We start from the raw sequence: 16,476 nt of genomic DNA, 5'->3' as shown, positions 1-16,476 counted from the left end.
CAATGCATTCATTGTAGACTTGCATAGCACAAAAGTCTTTCATCTTTATACAATAAAATTGGAAATTATTTGTGTATGTTATAGCATTTTTTTTCGGCACCGCGAATAATGCTTCTTGTAAGATTTGTTCATTTAAATTTTAATCTTAAAAAATATATTAAAAAATACATGCTATGTGCATTATTTATATTTTTAACGTGACATGAATTCATACAGCATAATAAAACCTGCCACGCTCAAGTAACATTTATTTGATGGAAAATCTTGAAAGTGAGAAGGAGAAAACAATAAGAACACATACAATGAGAATAATTGAAAAGAAATAGTTTGTCAACAAGTCAAAACAAAATAAAAACTTCATGCACCTGATCCCTAGAATCCGTCTCACGTCAATTAGATTACAAATGGGCTCCAACGAAGAGTCACAAAACCATACATCAAGGCAAGAGGCGCGTCAAGAGTCGAATATATTTTGTTTTTGTTATAGGCATGTCAGGTCTTGCGCGACTTTCGGGTTAACATTTTATGGCAAGTCAAATTGGCTTCGTCTTCGTCCATGACATTGGTTTTAATTCTTTCGAGCTAGATTGCCAAGATCTCCGCGAGCCTACAGCGTTTGCGGGCCCCAGACAGTTCTCCGCCGTGGGTTCTTTTGTGGGCGAAATGAGGGTCCTTTTATCAGATAAATCCGTCCTGGTGCACCCAATAATTACACCGTGTCCATCTGGGATACGGCGGAGCCGGGCCGAGCCGAGCCGAGCTGAGTCGGGTCCAAGCCGGCACGAGCCGAGGAAAACCAGCTGGAGTTTGGCGGCGGAAGCCGGAAACCGGGAACGGGAGGAGCGGGGAGGGTTACCCTCGCCCTAAGGGTATTATGGTAATTTTACGGAAAATCCGAGGGCAGCCCGAGCATAAATAAGTGGTAGGGGATGGTGCCGATGGGGTTCTCAAACCGCGACGATAGTGGAGAAAGGAGAAGATTAAAATTTACTCTTGTTTCTCAAAGAAAGGAGGAGAGAGAGAGAGAGAGAGAGAGCCGGAAAGAGGAAAGACGCGGAGGATCGGCGAAAGCGAGTGGATTGGCGTCGGAGATAAGGAATTGTTTCGAAAGGAAGAACACACGGAAGGAATCTCTCTCGTTCCACCTCTTTCTTTATAGTTCAGCCTTGGAAGAAGAAGAGAAGAAGATAGAGATTTGGGAAGGAGAAAAGAAGGAAGGTGAGAGATCTTTTCGAAGGAGGAAGGAGAGAAGAAAACAGGAAGGAAGGGAGGAAGGAGCGTGTGCCGTGGCCTCGGTTGGATCCAGGTATTGAAACCCTAGCTCTTGATTTCTCTATGTTTTTAGGTTGTTTTAGCCCATCGTCATCTCTCGACTCGCCATGGGAAGGGCTGGGGTTCTGCTGCTCCGATCGCCAAGGAATTCACCAGCTTTGCTCCCTTTTTCTGGGAATCGGAGCTGGTTTTGGATCTTTGACAACAGGATGGCAGAGGATCATGGCAGATGGAGACTAGGGTTGGACTTTGTGTGGAATTCGGGGCGCCGATCGTTAGATCCATCCCTTTGAAGACGGTGGAGTTTTGCACATCTTGGCTTGAAATCAGATTCCATGGTTTCTGGTTAGAGATCTTTTGACCCGATCTCATCCGTGATGAAGGAAGAAGAGACGTTACTGTGATCGTCCTCGTCGATTTATAGGTCTTGGCTTGGACTTGGATCTGCTATCCATGTCTTCTTCCTTGTCTTTATGGCTGCCTCGGTTATAAAGGGAGCATAGCTGCTGTATTGGCTGAGGAGAGTGGCATCCTTGCTTCTTCTCGGACTGCCTTCGGTTTATTACTAGATTGTTTTAGGGTTTTGACGGGTTAATTACTTCTTGGAGTGCCTTCACTTGTTTCATCGTCATCCAAGTTTATTTTCTGTTGCTTCTGCTAATAGCCTTAAAATCTGGGATGCTTTTGGGGTTTCCCTTTGTTTTGAAGGGATGGAGGTTGTTGGCTTGAGACTGGATTAGGGCATCTGGTGACCCTTGCTCCTTCATTGCAGTGATTCTTCTTTGCTGCTTTAAGTTTTTGATCAGATGATCTTTGGCAGAGGAGGACGTTTTGGTATTTTTTCGATCCAAGATTTAGTGCTCAGGGGATTTTCCTTACTTGGCATACACCTTATTAGCTATGGTTGAAATCCTAGGTACAGTGGTGCTAGGCAGTTGATCTCTTGAGAGGTGAATGATTATCCGTCCTCTGAATAATTATCTGTGCTCTGGTGGAGACTGGCAAGAGTATGGAATGGGGGAACCCTTACTGCCTTTTCTTGTCTGTGTTGTCGCCCTGCCAATTTTTGGAGGAGTGATGATAGATTTTGTACTGTGCCTGTGTGCTTGAAAGTTTTAGTTTGACACTGTTAATCTGGCTCCATAGTTGTTGTTTTCTGAATCTGCACTGAAGGAAGAGATGCAGGCATGCCTATAAGGCTGGTTAACATGATCAGCCTCAAGGTAATGGCCTTTAAGGGCTTTAACAGACTGTCTGTTATCAGCCCTTTCGGTGAATTGCAAAAATGTTTTTTTTGCTGATTTTTTTTAATTACTTCGAATATACCAAACATCGTGATGAGTGTGCAGGTGCTGATCCTTACTTTGTTGTTTTACAGAGGCGGTCTCATGTTGATTTGGATCTGGCGATGTGATTGATAGCATCTAGTCTTTTACTTCATCTTGGGAAGCAAGAAGATGAGGGATCTGAGTCAATGGTTGGTTTCCAATCTTCTAGTTTTAAGGAATAATATGTCATACTCCAATTTAGCATGAAGTAAATGCAAGAATTTCTGGCATACTTCTCAAAGTGTATGTTCTGTTATGTTGTATATTTTATGTGGGTTAGTGTCCTTCATAAGAAGCCATATTCGAGCACGTTGTTGCATTAACGGAATAACCATAGTAATTACTTTCTTTTAGAATTGGTTGGCTATTTTGCTTTAACTGGTTCTTGAGACAGTCTCAAACTGTTTAACAATATCACTGGTTCTCAGAAAGCATTTATACTTGATATTTTCATTCCATTTCTTCTTTCAAAGCACAATATCAATTCTAATAGAAGACAAGTTTTACCTTGCAGATTCGTTTGTGTACTTGTACTAGAGGTTCCCCCTCTGCTCTTGAATATCCTAATCACCGAGAAGGATCAAATACCTGCAAGAGCTGTGGTGGCAGATTAGCAGTTGATAGGCAAGGATCCCTGTCAGGAAACATGCTGAGCACCGTTGGACTGGAACTATCAAGAGTTATCGATCCTCACTTGAACTGGAAGACGGCTTCTAAAGGCAGGCAAAGGGCTGTAAGACGAGCTAGGACTTCATTTCCTGGGGGAAACAAAAAGAAGTCTACTAACAAAAGTTTGAAGGACAGTGAGGATGCTGCTGATAAAGAATTAAAGAGAGCGGGGGACATTCCAGTTTCTGAATCGGAGAAGGTTCTTCTGTGAAATTTTGTGATTCTTGTGTGAAACTGCTGATGTTCTCCCATGATTTCTAATGCTTTAATTTTTCTTATTGCAGCTTGGTGTAAGTATTCTTGGACGACGCTTTGGTGATGCTTTAGAAAGTGTTCCAATAAAGAAAAGAAGATTTTTGTTAGTCCGTTCTCCATCACCACCACCCAAACCATCTCATTCTGATGACTCTGATCACATGGAAGAGACCCAGTGTGCTTCATATCAAAGGACTGCATCATATTCAAAACAACATCAAGAAATATCCATTGGTGATGATAAAACTGGTTTAAAGGATTTTAATGAAGAGATTTCTGATGCTGTGGATTTCTCTGGTATTTCAATATTGGCTGCTGCTGCTTGTGACAGTGACATGACGTGTGACAGCATGAATCCTGAAGGTTTAGTTTTTAATGGACATGGTTTTAAAGCAGATGACCTTTTAGGAAGCTCCCCTTGTGTTGAATCACATTCCTTATTTGAAGTAACAAAGAATCAACAGCTTCAGCACAGTTCTGAAGATTTGCATGGTAAATCTGAGATACATCTGGAAGCATCTTCTACCTTAGAGTTGCCTTGTAAGGGATCAGACAGAATGAAATTGGATGAATCACATGATGCAGAAAACTCTATTGAGACCTTGCAAAATTTTCCAGACAAGACGGGGACAGAACATTCTTCCCATGATTCTAGATTTCACTGGGATCTGAACACTGTGATGGATGCATGGGAGAGTAATTGTGATGTAGTCATGAATTCCAAGCCAGTTGCTCCTGCTGTTGTTGGCGAAAATGGTATTCATAACGAAAATCTGGAAAACATTGAAACTTCTCGATGCGACATGGAGTGTGGAGATGCCAAACATGCTCCTGAACTTGTTGACGCCAGAATTCAGGTAGGTGACATACCTAAAATTGATTATAGATTACTGGATACTGAAGTGCAAGACATACCTGGTGCCAAGGATAACTCTGTTGTAGATCATGACTGTTGCTCTGTTCCTTGTGCCGATGGTTTGGTCCTAGAGGAGCATCAGTTGGACAAAGCCTCAGTTGCTGTGGTGGGTTCTGTCGAGGAAACAAAACTTTTGCATAATCAGGAGATGGGCAGCTGCACAGTAAAAATTTCTTCTTCTCTAGCTGGAGGTGTTACGGGTTCATTAGGGGACCCTTTGGTGACTGAGGTGGTGCAGAAAGAAAAGGACAATGTCTACTTTGGCTCTGAGGTGGAAGCGGAAACCTCATCTTCTCATCTGGTTTCCAGTGTGAATGTGAGCTGTGGCTATTTAACTCCATCTGAATCGAATCCCAAAGTGGACTTAATCAATACCCCAACCTTGGAGGAAGACAGAAATCCAGCATCTTTAGCTTATCTTGATAACTTCTCTGTTGATGGTTGCCTGACTGATGCTAGAATGGGGCAATCCACTCAGATAAGCAGTTCTCAAGTTGAGAAGGATGGGTGTTTTCCTCATGATTCTCAGAGTGGCAACACTGATCAGTGTCACACTGTTAGTCCTCCTACTGAAAAAGCCTCTGATGGAAATATCTGTGCAAATGCAATAAATGCGGGTGACTTACCCAGTGAACTTTTGAGCCCTGATGGTATAGGTGAAACTGAATCTGATCGTGCTGATAAGGCCCGTGAAGCAGAAATAAGCCCTTGCCTATCAAATTCTCATCCTCAGGATAGGCAAGGTTCATCTAATCAGGATGAGCTTTCTTCCATAAGCACAATTGCTGGTGAATATGAAACAACTGCTGCAAAGTTGAAGATGGACAATGATAAAGTTTCTGTGGAATCTGATGTTGATTTGGCTGCCACCATAACTCATACATCTGTTCATATCGTCTCCAACACTTCTGACTGCAAATCAGCAGGTGTGGTGCCTGAAGTGATTGATGCCTCTACCTTGGATTGTCCTGTAAGTTCCCATAAAGCAAGTAAATACCATATGGATGGTTTTGTGAATGGCCCTGCTGAGGCTGCTTTAGGTGATCGTTTTGATTGTGATAATGATTCATATGCATCTAAAAATGATGCTAATCGAGCTATTGGAATGGAAAAAGTTGACCTCGAAGATGATGATTCTCAATATGAAGATGGGGAACTCAGAGAATCTCTTTTGAATACCTGGGGTGAAGATGGCGCTGAGGAAGGGGAATCAGAACGTGTGGATTATGGGTCTGACAATGAAGAGAATGATATGTTTGAAGCTGCTTCCAGTTTGCCGCCTGCTCCTCTCCAGGTTGATTATATGGCTCGCAAAAATGGAGGATTATCCAATGGTAACTATGATGGAGCATGGACTGGGAAGAAGAATGCACAATATGCTGCTTCTCAACCCTTATTGAAGTGCCCATCCGAAGCAGATGTTTGGAATGTTGGATTTGGGAATCAGTGTATTGGAAATATTGCAAATAAAGCTCAGAGAACTCAAAGTAAGAAATCAGGGAGGGATGCGAGAGGGTCTCCAGAATTTGGTGTAGGCCATGATAAGGTGATTGGAGATGGTAAGTTTCTTAAAGAAGGTGATGATACCAAGGAGTCAAGCCATTCAGCAAGAATGAAGTCTTCTGGATGGGATCAGTTGCCTGAATGTTGTAGAAGTTCTAGAGATGGCCTGAGGGATGCTGGACTTCATTCTGTTGGCCAAAATCATGTTGCTCCTTCTATGGATGCATCTGGTGCTCGTGAATCTTTGAGAAGGGTGGGATCATCACTGAAGAGAGACTTATCATCTCGAATTGAGAGGCCAAATTCCGCTGATTGCTCACACAGAACGGATAAGTCATATGTTAGGGCAAGCAGGTAAATCTTTGGAAGGTTCTCTATATTCTTCTTGTTATCTGGTTTTTGATTGGTAAACCTATCAACTGTTCTACTATTACTTATTATCATACATTGTTATTATTTAGGTATGATGATCGCATTGGTTTAGATTCAAAAGCTGAAAGGGATACAGGTGCTCCTAGATCAGTTGGAAGGGGTGGATCATCTCGGCATGCTCGAGGCCGGGGCAGAGGCGACCATTGGGCTGATTCTTCCAACCGTTATGGTCCCAGTCATCATGACAGATCAGGTTGCTATGGGCTGCCTAATTTCACTCACCCTGGTTCAAGAAATGCGGCTGCTGCTGTCGTGGCAAAGGTGGAGAGTAGTGGCTTTGTTGTTGCACCTGATGGCACAATTGTTAGAGCTGGTGGTGTGGGATCTGCCAGTCAGCTACCCAGACGATCAGCAAATGCTCCATTGCGAAGTACACATCATTCTCTATCAAGAAGGGGATCACCAATTGAGAGAGACAGAGCATGTGGTATGCAGAGAAGACTTGGACATTCAAGAGAGAGCCCTGATAGACATGCTGGTATTGATTGGGGTCATGTTGGCAGATATGGTCCGGAAATGGCCAGGGAGCGGTATCGCAGGCCTGTGTCTGATGACTGCATGGATTCATCATTATCAATGCAGAATTCATTATCAAGGAGAGAGAGAAGCTTTTCCCCACGTAGAGGGCCTGTTCATCTATCTCAGTCCTGTACCAGATCTCCTTCAAGATCCAGGACTCGCTCCCCCCATATGTGGACAGCACCCAGGGGAAGGAGTGATGGGATGAATCGGGGGCCTGGTTCACGCAGGCGCAGTAGGTCTCCTCCAAATTTCAAGACTGAAGCCAGAATGGAGAGAATGAGGGCACCCCGTAGGCAACCAGGCTTTGAGAATCACATGGTAGGCCATGACCCAACATCCAGAAACCATGCCTCCCCACCTCATTCTTCAAGATGGGTTAATGATAGGAAAGAGTCACCAGATCATCTTATAGAACATGACTACAAGCAATGTAGGGTCTTCTCACGAACTGATAGGTATGACCTACTGGATTCCCCAGGAAGATTGAAGCCGGATGAGTGTTATCGTTCCATGTACTCTAGCAGGTTCCGTGGATTTGTTGGTTTTGTTAGGGGAGCCAGGCATGATGAGAGTGGTGAAGATGGAAGAGGACATGGTGAGAGATATGGAATGCTCCATTCTGTAAGGCAGCATGATATTGATGGCAATATCAAGCATTTGCGATTTGATGCTGAAGATGGTTTTAGGGCTCATGACCCTCCTCCGAAATCCTCAGAGTTCCACCGACGAGGGAGCCCAAGGGGCTTTGACAGACACATTGAGAGCCAACTTGAAGACTCGCCTCAAAGGGCTAAAGAAGAGAAAAGTCATTTCAGATATGGCAGAAGTGGAAGGCCTACTTCCAGTTTCGAGTCATATGGAGTCCAAAGTCGTGATGATGACCGCACGACCCCACAGAGAAGGCCTTCATGACTGCAAGTGCACTAATTATTCGATCTGCTGCTTACATGGGATGCCAAGGAGATGCTAAACCCAATGATATTTTTTCTCTCAGAGGGAAATGTGTCTTAGTCTGGCAGCATACTGTATTTCTAGTGCTTGTAAAAATCTTACATCATCAGTAGAACTTCGGAAAATTTTGTTTGGGTTTGAGGTTGTCTTTTCTGCCCTCCATTTTCATTATATATTTTTAATCTGGGTCCATTTTGAGTCGGGTGTAATCTTTGTATGGGACCCATTTGAACATGATCAGCCAATGGAATTTGAGCTTGCGCCTTTTGACAATTGGCATGCATTGTTAACTTGGTTAAAGTTTATGAAAATTCTAATTATACTACAGAAATTCCAGCATTTGATTTTTCAGCTCTAAGATCATCATAAGTTGTGGAACCTGGCAGAATTTCATCCAACCAACTTTCCCTTAACGGTTAACAATGTAACTTTGTGATTGTGCAGTATAAATGTTTTACAGCAAGGTAATCATTCTTCAAGGGAATTGTCATTTTTGGTCCATGTTTTTTATTATTCATGAAGCCTTCAGTTTGCAATAAATCTTTATTACTATGGTTTTTCTGGTTTCAGGAAGATTTGAATTCAAATTTGTTGATCTTTAAACTGGCTATTACAAGGCAAAAATTGCTAAAGGTATTTTATGGCAACTAGCTGTTGTTTTTCTCTGTCTTTTCAAATGCTGTCATGCAATCTGTTCTTTTCATCGGTCATACATTTTTTGAAGGTGATGGTCAAACCAATTACCAATAAAATGCTTTTTAAATTCTTCTCTACGTAATTGAAGATTATGATGGCATCTGGTGCAAACATGTTTTGTTACTGTGTTATTTATGTTGTTGAACATTTTATTGAGGTCTGCTTGGTGATAAACTACTTACATAGAAGTACAAAAGTGACGTGAATGCGTAAATTTCTTAAGAAATGTTCTAGTGTTGCATGTCTTATTCATCTGTTTATCTGTGTGCACTGTTGATTATTCCAGTGTCTTTTTAAGAGCTTCTTCTTCTGTTTTTTCCCTGTTTGTGCTTTTTTTGTTTTTTGGTCTTTTGGGGGTGGGAGATGGGGGGAGGGTTGTGTTATTTGGTGAACTTTGCTCCAAGCTAGGAATGTGATTCTAATGGGAGGATGCAGTACATTATTTATCATTTTAAAAGCAGCTCAGTAGTTAAATGGATTATTAGGTCGGTCGTCTGTCTGCTGGGAGCCTTGTATGAACTATAGACTCTGAAATTAGTGTCACAACCAGGTTCTTGGTCGGGGCTCCTGTCCGCTGGGAAGAATATTATGGGAGTGTGTGACTTGAACTATTAATTGGGCCATGCAGATATATGATTTTATCCGCCACGTTGGAATTCATAACCAAATGTGTCTCCGCATCCAACCACCACGTAAGTCCCCCTATGTAGCGTAGCAGAGGATAGGCAGGTTCGCTTGAGGAGCGTAGATTCTTGTGCCCAGAGACTCTGACGCTTTGCCATATTCCATACTTTCTTGTATAAGCAATCGCCTCAAAAGTCCTTTTCAAGTAGTTTCATGCCTTCATCATGGTATCTGGCTGTGGATTCTGGCCTGCCACTTCATGTTTGTGTTGGTTCTGCTGACACCTACAACTGAAGATGGCTATTATGGTATTTAAACTTTTGACAGAATCCAAGCTTGTCGATAGTGGTCTAAATAGTGCCGGGGCACTGATACAGTTAATCGTTTATGCCTGGTTTGAACCTCAATGAGCTTTAGAAAACTAATCTCTGAGAGAGCTAATATAGATTCCTACTGTTTCGTATGTGATGTGGGATCATCTGGCATCTTGATTCTGGAAATGTTGCATGAACTAGTGGACTTCCCAATCCAGCATGTAGCAGTATGAATATATCTAGTCATTTAACTGCTTACATCAGTATGGTGAGATATATCCCTGCAGGTTGAAAATTAGATGGTAGAGGAACTTTTGATTCAAGCATACTGATTAATCATGCCACAATCCATTTTTAGAGTGTCATTTGAAAAATGACAGAAAATGTCGCTTTTGTTAGGAATTCATATTTTAGCTTCTCTAGTTCTTTCTTAGAATCTTGTAGAAAAACTGAGGGAAGGGGGAAAAATGAGAAATTCGCCATGTAAGAAGAGGAGTTCAACACATGCTAGCTAAAATAATAAAGTCGGTGAATGGTGGAAGGTAGGAATTTAAAACCATGTTTTAACTTTGGGGTTGAAGAACTTTTTAGCTGAGCAGTTGAGTTGCAGGCAAAGCTTTAGAATTGGGGAGAGCTCTCTCTATGCTTTCTTTTCTTCATGGAAAAGGGTTATGGTGTTTTACTCTGGGAGTGAAATGATTTGCTTAGTTTATAAAAGAGCCCAAATTGGTGGGCCTACTCGTGAAAAATTGAGTTTCATGTGGATACAAGTATGTAAATGGTTTTGCTATTTATTCAGATTTGATATTATAGTTGAGATGTTTGAGTTGGTAATTATGGTTGTTTCCGTGGTAGCTTCTTACGCCCCATTTAAAAAGTACTTTTTGGAGGGTTAAAAGCTCTTTTGCATGTTTTTGATGTGTTTGGTAAAAATTTTGAAGCAACTTTCTACTTCTTCTTAAAGTTAAAAAAAGTCTAGGGAAAAGCTCTAATTTGGAGCTTTCGGGCAAAAGGTCTACTTGAGATGCGTTAGAAAGCCTTTTATTTTTCTTTTTTCTTCCTTTTTTTTTGTCCCTGCAACAGAATTTTTTTAAAAAAATTAATTAAAATACTTTTATTGTCATAATCATTTAATCCGGTGTCTTTTTGTTGCCATAATCATGTAATTAAGGATTTTGAGTTTCAACCTTATGATGATGACGACCTCCTCCCTTATGATATTTAGAGATTGATGAACAACAGGAAAAAAGGAGTAAGGAATAAAGTGAAACATTAAATAATTGTCACTCTTCACAACATGACATTAGAGAGTATTTATGTTATTTTTATGTTCATTATTTGTGTGATTTTGGCAGATTTACACTGAAGTTAATATTGCATGTAATTATACTTGACATTATTGTACTTTGAACATATTTATTATTTACTTATCAAAAATCAATTCTTCTGAAAAATCATTATATTTAGCAACTTTGAGACTTTTAATTCCTGGTGTACTGCATTCTTTGGCTTCATCATTTTGAGATCGAACTTGCTGACATATGAAGTTTATGGTTTTTTTCCTCATATTTTTAAAGTTAAGTGGCTTGATTAAACGCATGCAGCTATAAAATAGAATATGTAAAAACAAGCTTTTATTGTATAACAAACATTATTTTATATCATTTACGTTAGACTTTATAAAATGCTATAATGTATTTTAGTGCTTAGACCAAAAGCTCATTTGGTTTGGGGGGGGGGCGTTGGAGTTGGGGTTGGGATAGAACCTCCAACTTTTTCAAAACCACATTTATTAAAATAAATATTTATTACAAAATAGGTTTTAGCTGATTTTAGATCGAGCAAACCCAGGGAATCCTTGTTAATGATTCATATTAGCCTTAAGCTATCCACCTAAAGAAATGAAAGACCGGGTAACTAGGTAGTAGGTCCACTATGGGCAGAATTTTTTGTTGGATGTTTGGGGATTAGCGACAAAGATTTCCAGTTGAATGTGGCTGTAGAATTTGCTTAAATGGAAATAAACATAAGGTGTCTATATGTGCAAGAGGTGTGACCATGGGTACTTTACATAGGAAGTTGTTGACCATAAGCTCAGCCATAAGTTTGACTCTATAGATGGTTCCCATGAATGCAAACTGCATTATCCATCTCTCTCCCTCTCCCCCACCCCAATCCTTCCCCTTTCTATTGGTAACTTAGTTTATTTATAAGGTCTTAAGTCTCGAAGATAAACACTCATTAAACTACAGTATAGAAGGACCAGTCTAATGTGTTCACCTTTCTAGAATTCTATTAGCTACGTCAGTCGAGCTCTTTCAATACTGCTTGAGTGGAGATCAAGGTTTGCCGTCTCGGTACCGGACTCCGTACCGGTGCCACACTAGTATAATGTCGGTACGCTATGGTACGTAATTTTTTTGGTATACCAACACTCGGTATGCCACCAGTACCGATACCGAACTAGTATGGTACGGTATGCTCGTAGCGTACCGGTTCGGTAAGGTATGGCATACCATGGTAGAGATAAAAAATAAGAATATCTGTTGGCCCACTATTTTATAGTGTTTAATCTTCACTCTTTTTACCTTTGAAAATTGCATGTTATGTGCTTTTTATATATCTAATTAATTATAATTTTTTATCCTCCAAATTTTCATCTATTATTCAAATCTATAATTGAACATTTCTTTTCCCCCAAATGAATATATAATAAATGCGTGGCACCACATAGTACATATACATATCCCCTTATTTGATTATTTTTTAGGGCAGAATTTCTACCACGGAGATAGATCCCAATCCTCACTCTTCACTGGACCTTGTCTTCTTTTTCTGTTTGTATAAAATGTTTCCAAGTATTGCAAAATCATTGAGGATTGATTCATAATCATAGCCGTAATCATCTAGCCTTTTTCCAACTATTTCGGGTTGGCTCTATGGATCCTCATTCACCAACAATTGTTTCAACAGATATAGTGAATTATCCCACTAATGTTTATGAGCCTTGTAGGTCTTATGGATAGATCCTTTCTTTTCCAAAGTTGCTAGGCTAAGAACTTATAGAGTCGATATTAGTTTAGGAAATAGGTTTAGAACAGTTTCATATGTGATGGAAAGTGCTTAGGTCCATAAAGCTGAAACTGCATATACAATAAGAAGATATAGAAATGCAAGTATTAGGAAAGTTTATACTTGTTGCTAAAATTGATCAGATGATCCAAAACAACATTTTTAAAGTAGTTGCATGATATTACAAAGCTCTTTTAATTTTTGTAATTTAGTTGTGTTCGCGCATGTACATGGAGGATGAGTGGTATACTACTGCATTTAATAATTCCTCCTAAACGAATAAGTTTCTCCTTTTTCTTTGTAGCTACATTTTCCTTGGGGATGATTTTTCCTTTGATAAGGGAAAGGATGGGAGAAAGCATGCTTGAAGCACCCTTAATACATGTTTTATGAGATATAAGGTGATATGACAAATGAGATAAGTCTGATGAAGAATGAAATTAGGATAGGGTATGGCTTTGGTTGTGGCCTGGGAGGGGTAAGCCCGAAGAAGAATAAGCTAGGACAATGATTTGGTGTTAGGGCTAGGGAAGCAGTCTACCCAAGTTTCCCTGTGTGTCTTTGTGCATATATTTATTGGGCAATCTAATCCATTGGAAATAAGGAAATGCTTTTTTCCCTTTTTTGGGGGTTGGGATGGGGTGTTAGAGCAAGTACATATAAGTTCTGAAGTTATAAAAAGAAATGCTGGAGCTGCTATTACTACAAGTTCGCTTGATGCTCATTGGAAGGTGTTTAGATGGACAAATTTGAAATAAGAGAAACTATTTTATGTCAGTCAAACATTGGATATCAACAATAAGACACTCCCTTGATTGTTTGACTTGAATGCTTCAACTAAAGTTGTATAGCATCATCAAAAACAATCAGGTAAATGACTCTAGAACAGAAGTAAAAGAAATTCGGTCAAAGCATTGTAGAATTTTCGATGAACCACTGTTTTGTAATCAATTCCGTACTCCTAAATCCATAGTCTAATAAGTTAAATCCTTGAGTCCTCAGTAGGTTTGTATCAACTTGAGTAAACTCTACCTAACTACTTTCCAACAGCACTTCAGGTTTCGGGCTGATGCTAGCATACTGTTGTTCCTAGTAAGTTAGCACCAATTGACTATAGTCTGAAGTTTTCCTGGTTTACTTGTTGAGTCCTGTGTTGTGCAATGTCTTCCCATCAGTTGAGGGCTAGATTAAAAGTTATATGCACATATGTTCGCAAAGTTTGTGCTTGGTTGTAAATGAGCAGAAGTTTGGGTTTGTTTGCCTGGAAGGAATATTGGTGGTGTTGACTTGTAATATTCTGATTGGCAGTGGCTTCAATCAGTCTTTTGGTGGCAGTGATTCCTCCAAGTCTTTGTTGAAGAACAGGTGTGTTCTTTCCTGGTTCTCTTTCAAACTATCCTATATTTATTTGTTTCTTTACTTCTTTTCTATTAGGTATTATGTCCTGGCATAACCTTAATCACTTAGAAAGACAAAATTGTGGAACTCTTAGAAAGTTGAACTTTACCTAGGTTATACCATGATAGATTTGGTACAAGAGCAGGTTTGGCTCCTGATGCAGTGATGTCAGGTTGTTCTAGATTTGGGTTATTTTGTTTTTTTATTTTTAATGGAAGTATGGTGGAGATACGAACACCACGTTTGAACCCTGATCGTCCTCAGGTGGGGAGGGATGTCAGCAGCTAGGTCTAATTGGCATCTGTATGACTTTTGGAGGCTGAGCTCTTTTCGGTACATGGGGTTATTTATGTCACACCTGGTGTTGCGAGAGCATCCCTTGGGTCCATATAGTAGTCAGCAGAAGTCCAATAGTCCAAACTTTTCTATTTATTTGGTTTAGAAATTATTTAGGTCTGATTTATCTATTTTATTTCTTTCAGTAATTGATGTATTTAAATAGGAAAGCAACTAGGAGTTTCTGTTCATAATCTTTAAAGAGACCTTCTAAGAGTTAAAACGGTGGTTAATCAGGGAGATTTTTCAAGTGATTTCTTTCTATATTTGTACGAATCCTAACGGACTCCAACTAGGAACTTTTTGGGGTTTTCTTGAGTCTATAAAGAGTCCAAAAGGGGTCTGTTGCAGGGCACTGTATGTTGGTTTTGAAGAAAGAAGGGCTAGTTCCATCGGTTCTCTCCCTTGTACTTCTTCTTCCCTATCTTTATTATTCACAATTTTTCTCTACTGGTTCTGTTCTCTTTACCTCTTATTCTCTTCACTAGTTGCTTGTTGCAATACTTGATTATTAGGAGATAGACACAGTTAATATTCATTTGCTACACTAATTTATTGTTTTATGTGCTAAGTTCTTTCTCGGATATATATTATTATGGTTCTGATATCGCTTGTTTATTTTGGTTAACAAAATTCAAAATCAATTGATATTACTTCTTCATTTTGATTAAAAAATTCAAAACCATTCTGCATCTATAATCAATGTGCATTATTTGATCTATTATGATTACGCACCTATATTTGACTGTTTAAGAGAGTTCTAGATTGTGTTCGGTTCATCTGCTCACATCTAGGTCACCAAAAATAGAGTAAATTTCAAGTTTTTCTATTGACTGCCCTAATCTTGGTATCTGGACAGCCTGCAACAAAGTCCTTCATAACCTAATCGTTTACCTCAAGGTCCACTATCGAATGCAGGCAGCCCTAAATTCTATTGTCCTACGTCACCTGGTGTATCTTCTGCTGAGACCTCTGATACACTGAGTGGTTTCAATGATGGAGTCTCAAGTGCAGTGGGAAACAAAGCAAGGAGTAGGATGCTTAAGTGATATAGGTGTTTACTTGAGATGGATACTTAAAAGCCCATTACTCTGTTTTTAACGTAGATCTTTGCATAAATTTTAATTATGGTATTCTGGAGGAGATCATTGAACATGGTGTTGGATATCAGAATATGAACATGGTTGATTGGATTTTTTGCTCATGTTTAACTAATTAGTAAATGGAAAATTTACCTTTGCTATGGCCATATTTTCTCTAGAAATAAGTATAAAACTTAATGAGATAATCCTAATTTGATGCTGAGGAAATTACGGTGGCAGGGTAATTATGATATGACTGTTGTTCCAGTCGCAAGAAATGGAGGGTCAGCATAATATATTTTAGTGGAGGATCTCTTCAAATACCAAATCCTGTACATATAAAAAATCTACATGCTTCCATTCATGAGATCAAACAGGCTGCTCTAGGGTAGATAGATGATAGTGCTTCAGGAATTCCCACTATTGTGTTTCGTGTCAGCATTAAAGAGGATGAATGGAGGTAAAGAGTACAATGTCATATTAGAGAACGGTTGCTTAAAATAAAATTCTGAAGGAAACATACAAAGTTTTTTGTGTTGGAAATGCAGAGGGATTAACAAAACAAAGATGCTAATGTACTAGAAGAATTTAGAAGGGAACAGAATCCAGAATTGTGTATCATTTTTGCTTCTGGTGATAGCTGTAAAAGAAGTTTGTAGCATACCATTCTCCTATTTGGCTTGAATGCGCATTATCTTTCTATACATTTTGGTTGCCCCATCAGTGGCATTTTCATCTTATGGGTAAGGATGTTGCTAAAGCAAGTTTCATTAATTTTAGAAGATACATGTAGCGCACTTGACATTTTGCCTTCAGATAAGTAGCAGTCAAGAAGTATAACTATTGTTTATTCTAGTACATGCTACATGCAAAGAGGAGAGCTTTGGGTTGAAATTTTTTAGCTTCAGCAGCTATGTTCCCCATGTTGTTGCTGGAGAACACAGGTGTTCTGCGCCAGTCAAAGAATTTTTGGGGACCTATTAAGGTAATGGGCAGGCCTACTGTTATGTTTCTTATCAGATGAGTTACTCGATTGATCATCTTAAAGGATATCCATTTATGTGGTGAAGCAACACGAGAGATTTAGTATAAGGTGATAGACTTCG

At 39.6% G+C, this 16,476-nt stretch overlaps 1 protein-coding gene across 3 annotated transcripts; it reads left to right on the top strand.

The window, feature by feature from the left end:
• The first annotated feature begins 947 nt into the window (after positions 1–947).
• LOC103702684 lies at positions 948–8,179 on the top strand. 3 transcript variants are annotated; one of them, XM_039123508.1, is made up of 6 exons: positions 948–1,306; positions 2,651–2,749; positions 3,115–3,468; positions 3,554–4,466; positions 4,512–6,297; positions 6,405–8,179. In XM_039123508.1, exons 2-6 carry the CDS (start codon positions 2,747–2,749, stop codon positions 7,807–7,809), a joined length of 4,461 nt encoding a protein of 1,486 aa, XP_038979436.1. In that variant the 5' UTR covers positions 948–1,306; positions 2,651–2,746; the 3' UTR covers positions 7,810–8,179. The 3 variants fall into 3 exon arrangements, with proteins under 3 accessions (XP_038979436.1, XP_008783438.2, XP_026658652.2); XM_008785216.3 differs by having other exon boundaries at positions 3,554–6,297; XM_026802851.2 differs by having other exon boundaries at positions 948–2,495; positions 3,554–6,297.
• Positions 8,180–16,476: the final 8,297 nt, after the last annotated feature.

Source organism: Phoenix dactylifera, chromosome 2, assembly GCF_009389715.1.
Source record: "Phoenix dactylifera cultivar Barhee BC4 chromosome 2, palm_55x_up_171113_PBpolish2nd_filt_p, whole genome shotgun sequence".
NCBI classification, from domain to species: Eukaryota; Viridiplantae; Streptophyta; class Magnoliopsida; order Arecales; family Arecaceae; genus Phoenix; species Phoenix dactylifera.
This window is presented reverse-complemented; position numbering and strand designations above follow the sequence as displayed.